Source organism: Podarcis filfolensis (genome assembly GCF_964270895.1).
Source record: "Podarcis filfolensis genome assembly, chromosome: 8".
Taxonomy (NCBI): Eukaryota; Metazoa; Chordata; class Lepidosauria; order Squamata; family Lacertidae; genus Podarcis; species Podarcis filfolensis.
The window spans coordinates 41056256-41073250 of NC_139611.1; the positions used below are offsets into that span (position 1 = coordinate 41056256).

A 16995-nucleotide genomic window follows, 5' to 3' on the forward strand; every position below is an offset into this window, starting at 1 on the left:
AAAACCAAGGCCGGATAGGAGGAAAAGACAGCTCCCTGGGCCATCATCACATGCGCTGTCATGTTAACTCGTGATTTTAAAGGCCCGTGGCCTGGTGGCTTAGCTAAAGCAGTTTGTACTGACTCCATATTGACTTTCTCAGAGTGCTTGGCCAGGGTCAGACCCCAAGGGAGGCCAAGGGAAGTAAGAGACTTCTGAAAAGTGCACTGAGTTTCAGAATCTCAGATAAAAGAAGTAACTTCTTCACTTCATACAGTGCATAGTTAAACTATGGAGGCAGTGGCCAGCTTGGAAGCCTTTAGAAAAGGCAAATTCATGGAGGAGAAGGCTATCAATGGTGCCTAATCCTGATGGCTATGCTTTGCCTCCACGGTTTGTCAGAGAGAGAGGAGAGTGCTCAGATCCTGCTTGTCTTCCAACAGGCCTCTGGTTGGCTACTGTGAGAACAGAATGCAGGACTAGATGGGCTGTTGACCCGATTCAGTAGGGATCTTCTTAGGGTCTGATTCTGTGTTCCACGTTGGGATGAGCCCTATAGCAGAGACTGTTTATGTCGATGAACCCTGGTTTGATTTGTAGCATCTCCACATGAGAAGATCTTGAGCAGTGGAGCTTGGAACGAGCTTGAGAGATAGACAACAGCTTCACAGGTTCAAATAAAAGCATATTGTGTCTTAAACAGCCGTGCAACAGGCAGACACTCAAAGGTGAAGCTTTGTCTACCACAGCATCTCTTCTTTGGGAAAGCTGCAGTTCTTTCATTCCCATGCGGGCTAGGGCTGATGTGAGAAGATACAAGCAGGTGTGAGGAACCTTTGAGCCCCCAGATGTTGCTGATCGACAACTCCCATCTTGTCTGGCCATTGGCCATACAGGCTGGGGCTGATGGGAATTATTGTTCAGAGGCGTTTGGAGGAGAGGACCAAAGGTTCTCTAACACCTGGTGTAACCCAGCAACAGCTGGCTAGATGCTCTAGCTCTGCCCTGCTGGAAGTACCTCAACTTAAATGTATGCACATTATTCTCCTGCGTTATCCCCCACACCGTCCTGCTCACCCACTGTCTTCCTTGTGTTGCATTTGAAATTGCAAGACCCTCAGAACAGAGACCTGCATAAAGTGGTATTATGTACAAAGTGGGTGCTACTTAAATAGTAATCCAATTGCTGTAGCTGCCCGGATGTTATTAGCCCAGAGTTGGAAAGAAGATAAAAGTCCCTACCAAAGAAGAATGGCAGACCAAGCTGATGGACTATGCTGAGATGGCAAAGCTGACTGGAAAACTCAGAAACCAAGAGGATAACAACTTTATAAAAGAATGGGGAAAATTTATAAGTTACCTAGGAAACCACTGTAAGCAGAAGGGAACAAGAGCAGGATTTTGACTCACTTTTGGTATAAAAATACTATGGACAATATGGTTTTATATAAAAATTAGAGTACGTGTGAATACGAGTACGTGTGAAATTAGAGTACGTGCAGATTCTTAAAATGAGACCGCATGGAGGGAATGGGGGGAAAGTCTTGAGATTCGGAGAATCTCTTTATACAGGTATGTTTTTACTAATTTGTGTTTATTTGTATGTTGTATTTGTAAAACCAATAAACATGATTTATAAAATAATAATCCAATTGCCGTGGAGGAAAAGTGTCACTTTGATTTAGGATTGGGGGCAGGGAAGAGGTTCCTGATTACCCCAGGACCTGTTCATCACCTGGAACCTCAGTATTAATGACTTAACACATGCAAAAGGTCTACTTCTTTTTTCAGTATGGTGAACAGGTGAAGAGGACACTGTCCTTGCATCACCGTCGTCTGTTGGGGCTGGTGGCCCTTGTGAGTGGTATAGCAGAAGGCAGGGAACCCAAACCACAGGTGGAGCCAATGACAGGTAAAGCAGACCAACTCTGGATTTGTGCTTCTTGAAAATAAAATTGCTGTTATATAATTCGAGGGTTGGACCGCATTCGCCTCAAAAAAAATATTGTAGAGTTGGAAAAGGTTCAGGAAAGAGCAATTAAAATGATTGAGGGTGTGGAGGAAAAGTTGCAGCATTTGGGACTTCTTAGTCTAGAGAAAAGGTGAATAAGAGGTGACACAAAAGAAGTGTATAAAATTATGCACGGCACAGAGAAAGTGGATGGAGAAAGGTTTTTCTCCCTCGGAATGCTAGAACTAAAAGTGAACGTTGGAAGATTCAAGACAGATAAATGAAAGTCCTCCTTCACTCAGGGTGGAGTTAAACTACGGAATTTGCTCCCACAGGAGGCAGTGATGGCCACCAACATGGCTGCCTTTAAAAGAGGAAATGACAAATTCATGTAGGGCACAGATGTCAATGTCTGTGCATAACCCTTGATGGCTATGCTCAGCCTCCACAGTCAGAAATGCTTCTGAGTGTCAGTTGCTGGAAACCCCAGGAGGGGAGAGTGCTCTTGTGCTGGGTCCTGCTTGAGCATGAGTAGGCAAACTAAGGCCCGGGGCCCGGATCTGGCCCAATCACCTTCTAAATCTGGCCCGCAGATGGTCTGGGAATCAGCGTGTTTTCACATGAGTAGAATGTGTCCTTTTATTTAAAATGCATCTCTGGGTTATTTGTGGGGCATAGGAATTTTTTCATCCCCCCCCAAAAAAATATAGTCCTGCCCCCCAGAAGGTCTGAGGGACAGTGGACCGGCCCTCTGCTGAAAATGTTTGCTGATGCCTGTGCTTGAGGATTACCACAGACATCAGCTTGGCCACTGCTGGACTAGATGGGCTACTGGCCTGATTCAGCCATTGGCTTTTCTTGTGTCTCCTGCTGAGAGCCATAAGGGCCATAGTGAAACTAAGGAGGATGAAGTGGACAGGCAGGGAGACCCCCTGGACTGGCTGTTAAGTAGGAAGACAGGCAGGTAGGGGAAGACTGAGGTTGGTGGTGGTTGCCTTAATTGACCAGCCTCTCTCTCTCTCTCTCTTTCTCTCTCTCTCTCTCTCTCGCCCTCTCCCTCCCTCCCTCCCTCCCCTCTCCCCCCCCATCTCAAACAGAAACTTAAGGAATTGCGTGATTGTTGAAGCTGATGAACTGATAAGCACTTGAGCTGAACTTCCTCTTTGGTTTCCCATAGGAAGGAGGGACTCATCCAGGGCAGGGCTCTTCACCGCCAGCCCCTGAAGCTAACAGGCACCTTCAAGTGAGCTATTTCTGTTCACTGCGGGTGTCACTGGTGCAACCAGCCAATCAGGGCCCAGTAAAGGCTACACACCTCTTACATAAACAGACCCAGGGTGACACCGCCAGTTCCCTCTCCAGCACCAGGGTCACAACTTATGTCCTGGGCTAGCTTGACACCTAAAGCCAAGGCCAGAACTCCAAAATTAAGCAAGAATGGAAAGGTCCCAAATAGCTGGCCGATACCTTTTGCCACAATATCAGTTTTTAAAATCATAGCCATCCTGTAGGCCCCTGAGTATGAGGTCTATGCATGGATGTATTTTAGTGATCAAAACAGAGTCCCAGTTGCACACCTGCACCATCAACAGGTACATAAAATGCAGAAATTCAGCGGGTGCAGATTTGCTGATCAGAGCATCTCCTTGCCAGAAAGTGGGGGAAGAGAGTGCCTCTCCTCATTTAATTTCAGCTTAATAGGTATTGCTCCCAGGCAGGTACTCTCTGGGATAGCGGTAACCCTTAAGACTTTGGTGACATTAGTGTTGCCCTACACAGCAAGGAGGACCACCTTATGTCCTCCAGATACTTACGGAAGAACATGAGCCTGAGTGGGTGGGTGGGTGATAAAAGTGATTCCAAGCAACTGGTATTCCAAGCAACGGCCTCGGTCCAGTATACCTGAAGGAGCGTCTCCACCCCCATCATTCTGCCCGGACGCTGAGGTCCAGCGCCGAGGGCCTTCTGGCGGTTCCCTCATTGCGAGAAGCAAAGCTACAGGGAACCAGGCAGAGGGCCTTCTCGGTAGTGGCGCCCGCCCTGTGGAACGCCCTTCCAGCAGATGTCAAAGCGATAAACAACTACCTGACATTCAGAAGACATCTTAAGGGAAGTTTTTAATGTGTGATATTTTACTGTATTTTTGGTTTCTATGGAAGCCGCCCAGAGTGGCTGGGGAGGCCCAGCCAGATGGGCGGGGTATAAATAAATTATTATTATTATTATTATTATTATTATTATTATTATTATTATTATTATTATTCAGAGGCATCCTGCCTTCAGCAATGGGGATGGAAAATAGCCATTGTGGCAAGTAGCAATTGATAGCCTTGTCCTCTGTTGCTCAGGTTTTTTTTAGCAAGTCCATAATCTTCTGCCCACTGAAAATGCAACTGTTACATAAGAGTACCAGACTATGGGCCCATCTTGTCCACTTTTCTTTTCCTGCAAGGGCCAGCTAGATGTCTCCAATGACACAATATTCTGCCTTGACAAAGGGACATAGAAAGCTGCCTTATTCCAAGTCAGACCACTGGTCCCTCTAGCTCAGTATTGTCTACACTGGCTGGCAACAGCTCTCCAGAGTTGCAGGCAAGTGGGACCCATCGGGGATTAAACCTGGGACCTTCTGGTGCAAGGCAGATGCTCTAACAGTGAGCTATGCCCCTTCCCCCAAATGAATACTTTTTTGTTAAATATATTACTTATTTCTGGCTGTTCTTGTTTTTAGTGTTTAAGTCACTTTCAGTTTAATTATTTTGAGAAGCAGCAAATATCATAAGCTAATTGCTGTTGGAATTTGGTGCCATGTTGCAGAATACCAAAGCTTCCGGAAGAACACAAGGCTATTGTATATCATATCTTGGGAGAGCCGGGTCTTAGCCTTGAGTGTGGAAAGCAAGACACAGGAAGAGTGCTTTGGCCTGACCCTACAGGTATCTCCTCATATTCCCTTGAGGTATTGTGCCGTTTTAAATACGTAAGCTTTTACGATGTTGTTTTAAACAGCTTTTTATTACAAGTGTTCAGTGTAATTTGGGAAGAGTCTCTGTAAGTGGCTTGTAATAAGCATAAGAACCAAAAACTGCATAAATACCAAAAGAATGCAGTTAAACCGAATAAAAATATAAAGCCCATAAACACCCACCCAAACTTCAGCACAGAAAATGGCAATTAACAGCTGAGCGTTTAGCATAATTCGTCAAATTACAAAGATACTTGTAGAACCAGAGGTGGATAGGTGAGGAGTGTGTTGAAAGGCTTAAGGGTACTTGAAGTGAGGTCAGCAGCTTTCTGGTCCCAAGATGTGTGGGTACTGACCTTTTCTCTTTTTTTGTGGGGCTGGGTGCGGGGGAATATCACTATTTGCGTCCCTTTGCTGCGTGACTAACATAAAATGGAGGTGTAACTGATTTCAAAGCACAGGTGATGCAATCTTGCCTGTTGGTCTGGCTTCAGGCATCAGTGACCAGTCCAGCGACTGGAAGTGTGTAAAACACACACACCCAAATTGCTGGTTTGATCAAGATAGGTTTAAAAAACTGACAAGAACCCTAAGATGACACATTTGTTTATCAGTGAAAGTTAATAGAAGGCCAGTGTGCATGTCATGCTGACACGCAGGAGCTTTATTTACGTATTTCTCTGTCCGCCCCCCCATGTCTATAGGCCTTTCTTCAATTCAAGCATCAGTTTCTGGCAAGTCAGTAAGACGTAGTCAAGGAGGGCAGATGGGAAGCAGAGCCTGGAAAGGGGTTAGATCAGTGGCCTGTGAAATGCCCTCTACAACTAACAGTGGCCTAAGGGGGAATTGGATGTTAATACTGGCTGCACAGTCAGTATAAGCTCATGCCCATTAAAATGGGAGGCCACAGCTCCTTGAATAATCTTGCCCATAGAACACCCTGGTTGGATCGGAGTGAGTTGCCCTTCTAGTCCAGTATCTAGCTCCCCCCAGTGAAAAGCCAGGTGCCTCCAGAAAGTCTACCAGCAGAGTTGGATGGCATCAGCCTTCTGCTTATGCTCTCCAGAAACTTGCATCCAGAAGTAGCATACTGCCTCTGAAACTGGAGGTTTTACTTAACCCCCACTTGGCCTTCGTCAAGAATGTGTCTAATCCTCCTTTAAGGCCAGGGACCATGGCTACATCCTATGGCTGCAAATTCCATAAATTAATTCTGCATCACATGACATATATTTGCTTGATATGAGCTTACTTCTCACCAGTTTTATTGACAGTTTTCATAAGCAGTGACGTTATGTAAACAGTGATACTAACAGGTGTTTTATTGTGTGGTGAGCACAAGTGGGCTGGAGGACGACAATGATTCCTGTTTTTAAAATGTAAGGTCAGGGACAAGTGGTTGTCAATCCCAAGCCCTCTTTCTCCTTTTCTGGAGTTCACAATTAGCTTCTGTGAGTTCCTGGGGACTGGAAGAAAATTGACGGGGATGAGGGAAGAAAAACAGGGGAAGCCAAACCATTTGAATGACCCAAAGATCCAGTTTAGTTAGACGGAAAATTACGCTAGCGTGTCTAATTTGAAAGATACCTTTAAAGACAGGAGTGGACAACTAGATTTGACTAATGGACTGCGTCTTTTTCTCCTCCACCCCGTGAGCCAAGTTTGCAGGTGAGCTGGGCCTACCATCTGTCAGTCATCTCATGCCACAATGAATTCAGCTGGCCCACTTTCTTCTGCATGTTGTTTTGAAGCCCAATTGGGTCTTCTGAGCACCTGGCAGGGCTGTCTGCAAGCTCTGGTGATCAGCTCATTTGAGCACATTAAGCTGGAGTGCAATCTTCCTTGCATAGCAAAGCAGGGAAGAAGGCAACTAAAATCTCCCAGAGATTTTTCAATTCCGAACAGTATTGTATTTTATTGATAGTTTTAATATTTTAAAGTTTTACTACAAAGTGGTATATCATTTTTGCCAAATACAACCTATCAATCATGGAACACACGCAGCAAAACCTGGTAGCCTGAGGAGAACTTTGGCCAGGCTTAGGTTTCAGCTAGACAGCAAGAGATGCATGTTCAGCTTTCCATCTCATGGGAGAAGGTACCTTAGACATAGACTTTGATTTTGAGGGGGAACAAGCTCAAACCCACACATTTTTAAATTCCCTGCAGGAATTCCCAATCCACCTTTCATAGGAAATTTAAATGACTGATGGTGGGAGTTTACCAGGCATTCTGAGACAGGACCCGAGATGGCAACAAAGCATGTCAAAGAAGAGAAGCTGTTTATCAAAATACTTTATTTTCAGCATAACCCCTCAAAAAAAGAAAAGACCCCTCTTTTTAGACACACATCCTGACGAAACCTTTGCTTTTCCATTTTTTTTAAATCAACGAAAACAATCTTTTGCTTAAAATAAAAAGACACATGGGATCTTCCGACCAGACTTCCATCAAGGATATCTATGCAACTGGTTTAGTTCTTGTGGGGGGTAAGGTGGAGAGGGGTGGGAAGAAGACAAACAAACAGAGGTGCAGTGGGTGGGTGGGGGGACATTTCCGGCAGATGACAGAGCGAGTTTTGGCTCTCTCTCCTTACACAGCATTGTAGAACTGCATTGCTGAAGACACTCAACACACAGCAGGGCTAACTAAGGAAACACAACTTGTAGCTAGCAGTGGAGGACAGAGCAGAGAAGGCATCTGGACAGGGCTGCAGTTAAGAGTCCTCTGTGCATGATGGACATGGAAAAAACATCAACGTGGCTGCCTCCGCCACGGTGCCGGCAACGCGTGGGCTGGGGAGGTAACCGGAGGGAGCCGTCTTAGACCGCCATAAGGGGCGGGTGGGTGTTCAGCTGACAAAACTCTTCTCTTTTCAATTTATTATTTTTTTAAAAAGGATCACAGCCAAAATAAAACTGAACTGCAAAATCCGAAGTGGCTGCTTGTATGTATGCTATTTATAAAAACACAGAGAGCAGTCTCTAATCCAGGCTGGACCAAGGCAGACTATACTTTCCCAGGGATCTTGGCTCGTTTGCGGGCAATGGCATCTTCCACAGCCTTCAACTGCTTCAGGAGCTCCTCCCGCCGTGACAATGTGCTGGACTTGCCTGATTTCGCAGCAGCAGCTGGGCCCCCGGGCTCAGCTGCTTTGCCTGGGATGCTTGTAACTTTGCTTGAACTCTTGGACTGCGGTGACAGCGGGCGCTTCCTGTGACAGAAAAAAAGACACAATGGTAAGAAATAACCAGGAATGTAGGCCAGAGGCTCCAGGAAGAGCATCCTCCAGGTCCATTAATAAAAATAATCTTTTAGTCATACACGTATTTTGGAGTCACTTGCTAATGCTTATTTATTTTTATATTTATATCCCACCTTCTTTCAAGGAGCTCAAGGCATTAATACAGGGCTTTCCCCCTCCCAATTTGTTTCCGGGTGCTAGTCCAACACTCTAACCACTACACCGCTTTTCTGAAGAGACACCCATCCAAAGAGTCTTACAATAGAAACAAAATAGTACAAAAATTGGGATTTCTTGATGCAGCCTATGCTAACTGCATGCAACATTTGAAACAGCAACCCAAAAGATCTGAGGGCACCAGGCTGAGGAGGGCTCCTTACACCTCAAGATGGTACGTCAGTCTAGCCCTGTACCCTCAGCTCTGATGGGTAGCAGCTCTCCATGGTCTGAAGCAGAGTTTTCCTAGGTCTGCTTCTAACTGGATAATCATAGATTGTAACTACATGAAAAGTGGATGCTCTATCATTGAGTTAGGGCCCTGCTCTGTCCAGAAAGGAGAGTTGGCAACTTCTAGTGCTACACACTCTGTGACTTCACCAGTTAGGGAGTTGCTTGCCAACCGCTTTTTCCCACCAGGCAACCTCTAGCATCCAAAGTTGTAGACAGTACAGAGTTCTCAGGAAAGGAATGTTTGCAGGGGGAAGCTCTAGTCAAACCAAGGGGATTTTAAAACTTTTTTTTTTTTTGCAGCTGGAGAAAAAATGTAGACAAAAGAGCTATGGGACATTTTGCGTTTTGGAGACCAGGGATGCTGTGTTATGATCCCACCCCCAGCATAGACGACTCAGGGTTGTATCCAATGCTAGTCACACTCAGAGGGAGTCCCATTTAAATTAAATGGCATGACTAACACAGATCCATTGATTTCAGTGCTTCTGCTGTGAGTAAAGATTAGCTGGGTGTGACCCTCGAGGGCAACAGAGCCACAACATCAGCCATCAGATCCAACCTACAGTCCTCACCTTGGCAATGCAGTGGCAACAATGCAAACAGCTAAAAAGTCTACTTGCTAAATAAGGCCTCCAATCTTACACCTCATTGTCCAGCCTGCACTGGAATCCCAGTTTTTGCAGGAAGTTACTGAGTGTGGGGTGGGTGGGTGTAAGATGCAGCAGATTCATGTACAAGCTTTCTGGCATCACAGGAATCCAGTCGGGAAGAAAAAAAGCAACCATTTAAAGTATGCCAGTCAGGTGCTCTGACTGGGCATTATTCAGGTCCTCAGATAGTCATCTCCATCCCTGTGGTAATTCCCCACTTTAATGCCCACGCAGCAGCATCCACTGCCCTTTTAGGTGATGCCCTGTGAAGTTACACCCAAGACATTCAAGATATACCACCTGTCCCATGCCCTCTGGGGTTGCTTCAGGCCTTCAGACAGGTGATCCCCAGCCTTTGTGAGTCATAGGGCAAGGGATGACCCAAATGGGCAACTGGGCTCTATCGCCTGTGACTCACAGAGGTTGGGGATCACCCGGGAGTGGCTGTTGCAGCTATCAGTTGCTGCCTGGGCATGTGAGCCCTTGCCTCCTGATGTAGTTAAAGCATGGCAGTCTTCAAAGAGACCGCAGGCAGGAAAAAACCAGGCAGGAAGCCAAAAAATGCAGCAGGCCAAGATCATGGAGCACAGAACTTACTTATCTGCCTGAGCAGCTGAGAGCTTCAGGTTAGGACCCCGCTGGCGGTCTTGTTTGGGAGAGGAGAGCCTCCCTGCAGGTTTCCTATCACGGGTACCTGAGGAAGGAAGAATACGTCAGGTAGTCTGAGTATGGTGGTTGTTTCCATATGGTGCGCCCTCCCTCAGAAATCACTGATTGAGGAATGGGGTCAGTATATTTTAATGCAGCCTTTACATAATGCAGCCTTTTAATGCAGTCAGTATATTTCAATGCAACCAGCTGCCCATGAGATGTACTGGAGTGCAAGTTACACCAGCCCCAGGCAGCAGAGCTGTACAATGCCGGGGCTGAGGAGACATCAAGTCCAAAATATATGGAGGGCACCCAGTTGGGGATGGCTGTTTTAAAGGGGAGATTCAATAGCAATAGCAACAGCAACAGCAACATTACATTTCCCAACAATTCAAACTGCAGCTGTTATTAATGATCCCTTAAGTGTTCAAAACATTTCATGTACATTATCTTAGTAGCCCTAACAACAACCCTGTGAGGCAGGTCAGTGTTCTCATTTCTGTGCTGAAGGTGGAAAGCCGAAAGAGAGAGAGAGAATGAACACATGACCATCTGCCATGAGTTCACAGCAGAGGTGAGATTTGAACTGGGGACTTTCCAGCTTCCGGTTTCTTAGCAACACCAGCTTTGATTTGTACAATGCATTTTTTTCAGGTGGCAAGATCAGCATAAGGAATGTGGCTCAGTTACTGATGCTCTCAGGAAAAGTTGTTGCCTCAGCAACAGTTAAGCAACTCCAAGCCTGGCACGGCAGATTGTGCCTCTGGCTGCAGGCACAGTCCAGGCTGAGTATACCGGCAGCAGCTCTGGCATGTCGGCCTTAATGAGCTTGCAACACAGTCAGGGGAAAGCCTGGGATGCCAGCTTTTGGCTTTTATCGTGCAAGAGTCAGAGCTGATCATCTAACAAATACTTGGGTGAGGGCAGGGAGCAGCTGGGGATGTTGCAACTAAGCTGTTTTCAGCTGAGCATCACGCCTGCATTTTTTTTTAAAAAAGGTAAATAAATAAAAGCAGAAACTGAACCCTGAAGAAAAAAACCATGTATAAAGACAGGAATGTAGGAAGTTGCTTTATAGCAAGTCAAGATCATGGGGTCCATTTAGCTCAGGGTTGTCTACACTGACTGGCAGCAGCTCCTCAGAGTTTCAGGCAGTACCTGGAGACACCAGGGATGGAAGCCAAGATCTTTTGCATGAAAAGCACATACTCTACCACTAAGCTCCTCACTTCCGCTGGCTGTAACAAAGGTGGCATTGGGCAACCGCACTGCTGCCCACACATTTTCAAGTTTGCCTTTGAAGTCAAAAAGACAGGCAGCTCTCTCTTTTTGAAGTGGTTCTCAAGGATCTGACAAGTGCACCAAATTCCACGGCAATGAGCTGAGTGTGTGTGCATGCATGCGCATGCGCACACGGCAACCGTCACCAAAAAGGGCATCTGTGCAGAGTTCAAACACAGACAAGTGGCTGAACCCAGCTTGGTGACCAGACCAGAAGTAGACAGCTGAAGTATTTGCATGTGGAGAGGCCTTGCAACAGAGGTCTCCCCTCCTGGTCCCACACACTTCCTCACCTCTGTCTGGAGAAAGGGTCATCCGCTTGGCTGGAGGAGAAGCCTGCCTGTCTTTGTCAGAGGGCTCGTACCTTTTCCTGCTTCCTTTGTCAGCTGCCTGCAAAGAGAATGGAGGGGATCAGAATGAGCCAGGCTCATGCATGGGAACACACACACACACACACACACACACACACACACAGGCTGGCCTGTCAACGAGGCACTCTCCCTGCAGCAGGACATTTGTGCTCCAAGTCTTCACCTTGCTGGCTCTAGCCAGAGGCTCTGTTGCACATTTTCCGAGGAGAAGGTCAGAGTGCAGCTGGAGGCTGGCCCAGAAAAGGTGTGTGTTGTGGCCTTGAGAGCATGCGACTGGTCAGGTGAGTGCCTGCCTTGGGCAGTTAGTCAATCAAGCAAGCAGCAGCCTGCTTCCACTTTTAACTGTCCTCTCCCCCTAGAGCAATGGCACCTCCAATCCCACCCTTAGCAGAGGTCAACCGTTCCTCTTCAAGCTGAAACCAACTGGGAGGCCAGAAGCAGAAAAATCCCTGCTATTTCCATGTGCTGCTTTCCCAGCAGACTACATGCTGCTCAGTCTGTCCCCAGTGCTCTGCTTTCTTGTGTAAACCTAAAAGCTGCTTACTACTGTTCTGTCCCACTCTAGTGTGACTAACAGTGAAATGCCTCAACTATGCCCAGGGACAAAAGTGACGAGAGCTTCTGGGTGGTGTGACTGGCAGTGGCCCCTGGGGGAAGGTGCCACGCATGCTGTAAATACAAGAACACCCAGTGCACCTTCCAGGTGTTTCAGCAATGTACCACTGTGCCGCTGTCCTTCCCATCACACATATCTGACCTGTTCTAATGACAGGCAGTTTGCTCATAACAAGTTAACCAGCAGGGCTGCATGGTGGGTGCATCTTCAGTGCTGTTTATGCAAGAGAGGCCCCTGCAGGATTGCAGGGACACAAGAGCAGCCTCTTACTGGATCAGACCAGAAAGTCGTCCAACCCAGCGTTTATGTTCCACACAACAGACAAACGGATGCCTCCAAGAAGCCCACAAGTGTGATCTGCCTGCTGTCCCCCTTCCCCAATAAGAAGTCACTGATAAGAGCTCCCATATGACATTGATCAGTCAAATTGGATGACCAACTCCAAAGAAGTGGAAGCCTGCATTTGGTGAAACAGTTGCTATTTGGATCCCATATACCTCAAATTTAACTGGCTGATTTTGGGTGTCCTATAATATGAGAGAGGCAGAAAAGTTCCTCTCTTCACCATTCAGAATTCAGCAGGCACCTGCTTTATTCCTTAAGCAGCTGCTGAAATCTCTTTATGTGCTGCCAACTTATGCATGCAATTAACTATCTTTCTCTAATAGTGGATCTCTTTAAATCTGTACATTTTTTTATTGTTTATATGAAGCAGTTAGACATATTTTTTGCAAAGTAGTAAGTTCTGCCTGTGGTGGATCAGATCCACTTGCCCGCTATCTGAGCCAGCCCTTTACACCTCATCCTCGAAGCAGGACCCTCACTTGCTTTGAGGACGCCTTGTCGTCACACCTAAAGGCAGCTGCTGGGCGGACCCCAAGTCAGAGGAAGCCTTCTTGGGCCCCTGTAAATATTATTCAATATTATCAATGCCCCAGAGAGAAGTGGGAAGCCCCCTCCTCTCCAACTGCATGCAAGGAAGTTGAGGGATGGCTTAAAATATTTAAGGAGACCCTCTCAGTCCCCCCCCAAAAAACCTCACCTTGTTCAACAGTGTTAGTTTGATTTCTTTGTGGGCGCTGAAGCCGGCTGGCTGCGGCTGGGGCGGTGGGGGCTGCTGAGGTGGGGGCGGCTGCTGAGTTTTACCCCCTTGCACGGCCTTGGCTGGCTTGGGGGGCTGTGCTGGGGCTTCCCGTTTCCGTTTCTCCTCCTTGATGTTGCCGCCACCTTCTTTCTTGGGCTTTCCTGCTAGGAGCAGAACATGCTTTGGTGATCAAAAAGCCAGGAAGTGCTCCTCCCCTCCCCAGGTTTCTGTAAGCAAGGCCAGGGGACAGTCAACATGACAGCAACTGTGGAAAATCTGTGCTGAAAACTAGCAACATTATGTAAGCCATAGAGCATTTCACAGAGGAAATTGCCTTATACAGAGTTCCATTGGTCTACCTGGTCCAGTACTGTTTAAACCACTGGTCTTCAACCTGGTGGGTAAGGGCTCCCTAGTGGGTTATGGCCTGATCCAAGGCACTAGCATCATGCAAATATATGGTAAAAGATTAAGGAATGGGTCCCCAAATGTGTGTTTGAGTTAAAAGTGGGTCCTGGGTCTGAAAAGGTAGAAGACTACTGGTCTAAACTGACCGGCAGTGACTTTCCAGCATGTCAGGCAGGAGGTCTCTCCCAGTCGTACTGAAGATGCTGTTGGGGATTCAACTTGGGACCTCCTGCATGCAACACAGATGTTCCACTGCTGAGCTATGACACTTCCTCTAAAAATATAGCACAATTCTAATCCTCATTATTCAGAATAAAGGACTGGACCAGGAGTGTGAGGGAGCAATGCAGAGCAAGAAAATGAATGGCTGCTCATTAAATCTGGCAAGAAGCAGCTGTATTTGAGAAAAAACTTAGCTGTGCTGAGGAAGAACCCCAGAGTGGAATTTTAATGATGGAGATTGGACATCTTATCTGGGAGTTATTTATAGCCGCAGCCTGTACACAAGTTGGTGAACAGTGGAAGGAAGGGAACAGAATGTGAAATTACCTTGTAAACACTGCAGGGAACTGAACAAAGGAAGATAGCAATTATCTCTCCCAACGCACCAGACCTGAGAACACCATTTATGAAGGACTACACATGTGAAACGGATTTAATATTTATGAGAATTAACAGTGGTGCTGTATGTAAGGAAAGAATTATGGTCAGCTGCGAGAATGGACTAACATCATGTGAAGGTTTAAATGGATATTGAAGAATATATGGACACAAGAGGAAGTGATGGACATGTGTTTGCAACAGGAACGGGAAACCTGATTTTATGAAATTGTATTAAAGTAATTAGGTCTGATTTGTAACAATTTGGAAAACTAATAAAAAAGAAGAAGGCTCTCTCCATGCCCTTCATAAAGATGCCAGGGATTATACCCAGGATCTTTTGTACGTGGAGCACTGAGCTCTGCCTCTGAGCTGCAACACTGGAAGTGCTGTCTTTTCTGACTAGCAGCAGCTCTTCAAGGCTTCCAGCAGAAAAGTTGGGAGGGCTCTCCTATTACCTGCCACCTGAGGTCCTTTTAAGTGGCGACTCAACCTAAACCAGCCTTCCCCAACCTGGTGCTCTCCAAATGCTTTGAACTACAACTCCCATCAGCCCCAACCATATTTGGAATAAAAGCCACAAGGCTCTGATTAAGACCTTTGAGATGGTTATATAGTGAAGTTTATAAAATATTAAAATACATGCAATCCAATCCAAAAATATGTGAATGTCCTAGAGCTCTGCCCCTTCCTACACAGAAGTAGTTTGGATACTGTTATCCATGCCTTAGTAACATCCAGGCTTGAATATGTGGCTTGCGAGATTCTCCTTGAAGAAACTTTGGTCGGCTCAAAATGCAGCAGCCACATGGGCGACATTTCTCTAGTGCATGCACAAAGAAAGGTGCTGGCAATAACCTTTATGGCTGTTTATGGTTTGGGACAAAAGCTGCTCAAGGATGGCCTGCTCTAATATCAACCCACCTGCACCTTAAAGATAACTAGTGAGGCTCTTCTCTGGGCTTCCCTTGCCGGCTGATGTTACACTGGTGGAGTCTGGGAAATTGGCTTTCCCTGCTGTTGCCAATGAATTTGCAGTGTATTTCCACTGCTAAAGAAGGGCAGAATTTTGCCTTTAGAAACAACAGACCACATACATGGTCTAAGCTTGCGTTACTCATGTGCCATGATCGTGAACAGATATGATGAGCACAGCAGAAGGACCTTTCGCTAAAATAATCTGCATTCTACATCCAGAATAAATAGTGCTAGTGAACTGTGTTCATGAAGATTTCACACGTCTTTCCGTCTGCTAGTGAAGAACATTCCAAAGCAGTCTGCAAATAAGGGCATCAAAAACAGGCAAGTCCAGTAAGGGGGGGGGAGGGGAGGGGAAGTGAGCAGCAGAGGGGAATGGAGACTGGCAGTGCCACAGGAGGTGCTTGAAGAAACCCAGGAAAATCACATTCTGGAGGCAGAGTGGCCTACCTCTCTCCTTCTTCGGCTGCGCTGGGGTTAGGGATCTGGAGCTAGCCGACGAAATCGGGCTGGCTAGGTCAGCGTACATGTCTTCTGAGTCAGCGCTCCGCACAGAGCTGCTACTGGAGGAGGCACTGGAAACGGACGAGACGCTACTTACACTCAGGGACCTGGGTTGGGTGCGAGGAGGGCAAAGATACAAGTTAGATCCAGAAGAACGGGTTGAAACAGCACCCCAGTGGAGAATAGTTTTGCTTATGTAGTTTTGCTTATGCCTTGCCTGTGTGGTGTACTGGTTAGAGACCAGGGTTCAATTCCCACCACCCCAGTCATGAAGTTCACTGGGTGACCTTGGACCTGTCACTGCCTGTCAGCCATACCTACCTCACAGTCATACCCCCTCCATTTAGAGGCGGAGAAAACCATGTGCACTACCTTGAGCTCCTTGGAGAGAAAGGGGGGATGAAAACACCAATAAATAAATAACCTGGTGCCCTCCAGGAGTCCCAAAACATCTGGAGGGCACCGGGCCAGTTTAGTACTAGACTAAAAACTGGTTTCTGCCTGTTGTCTGTCTGGATACAAGTCGTTCCTCCCCCCCTCCATGGGCTGAATTGCTGCGATATCAAGAGGACTTTCACAATCAGTCAAGATGCTCATGAGCACTTGTCCGCAGCAAAACGGTGGCCAACTGTGCTGCTCCAGCACAGCCTTTCCTAACTTGGTGCCCTCCAGATGTCGTTGGGACACCAGCTCAGATGGGAACCTTTTGTATTCATTGATGCAGAAGCTAGAATCTGATGCAGGGAGCCCCAGGAAAACATAACATTATGCAAAACAGACTGTTCATGTCATCATTGTTTTCTCTGCAATCTCCTCCCTACCCTCACAATTTCAATTCCTTCTTGGAAATAGATTTAAGGATGTCTTCCTGCAACAGCTAAATTAATATAAGGAAAGAACTGCAAGGCACCGTAATGAATTAAATGCAAAGTCAAATCAGCTGATGACACATGCTTGATGCTTCTTGCCACAAGGCATGGAGGTAGAAACATTTTCAGAGGGCGCAGTTGGGGTTAACCACAAGGAGAAGATTGTACCTAGCATGCTCTGCTTCTGAACCATCCTGACGATTCTGGCTGGGCAAAGTCACAGGATATGCTGCGGAGGCAGATGCTTCGACCCAGCATGGCAATTCTAAGGTCTTTATAAGAAAAGCTGATTTCTGGGCATTTCCCAGTTTTTACTCAAGTAGCCATGAAGGTTGGCAGGATGCTTCCTTCAAACAAATCCTGCTTTAGGAGAAAGATGCCTCATTCCGCATAA

The 16995-nt window shown here is 46.6% G+C and overlaps 1 protein-coding gene across 2 annotated transcripts in view; it reads right to left on the reverse strand.

The window, feature by feature from the left end:
• Positions 1 to 7175: 7175 nt before the first annotated feature.
• ZC3H18 (zinc finger CCCH-type containing 18) overlaps positions 7176 to 16995 on the reverse strand; it is a 55772-nt gene continuing 45952 nt past the window's right edge. Inside the window, exons 15-19 of one of the 2 annotated variants that reach the window (XM_083626238.1) lie at positions 15679 to 15839; positions 13201 to 13403; positions 11465 to 11561; positions 9837 to 9933; positions 7176 to 8109 (exon numbers count right to left, since the gene is read on the reverse strand). In XM_083626238.1, coding sequence (XP_083482364.1) covers positions 7905 to 8109; positions 9837 to 9933; positions 11465 to 11561; positions 13201 to 13403; positions 15679 to 15839 — 763 coding nt within the window. In that variant the 3' untranslated portion in view covers positions 7176 to 7904. Of the gene's footprint in view, positions 8110 to 9836; positions 9934 to 11464; positions 11562 to 13200; positions 13407 to 15678; positions 15840 to 16995 lie in introns of both variants that reach the window. The other variant, XM_083626237.1, reaches the window with a different exon arrangement.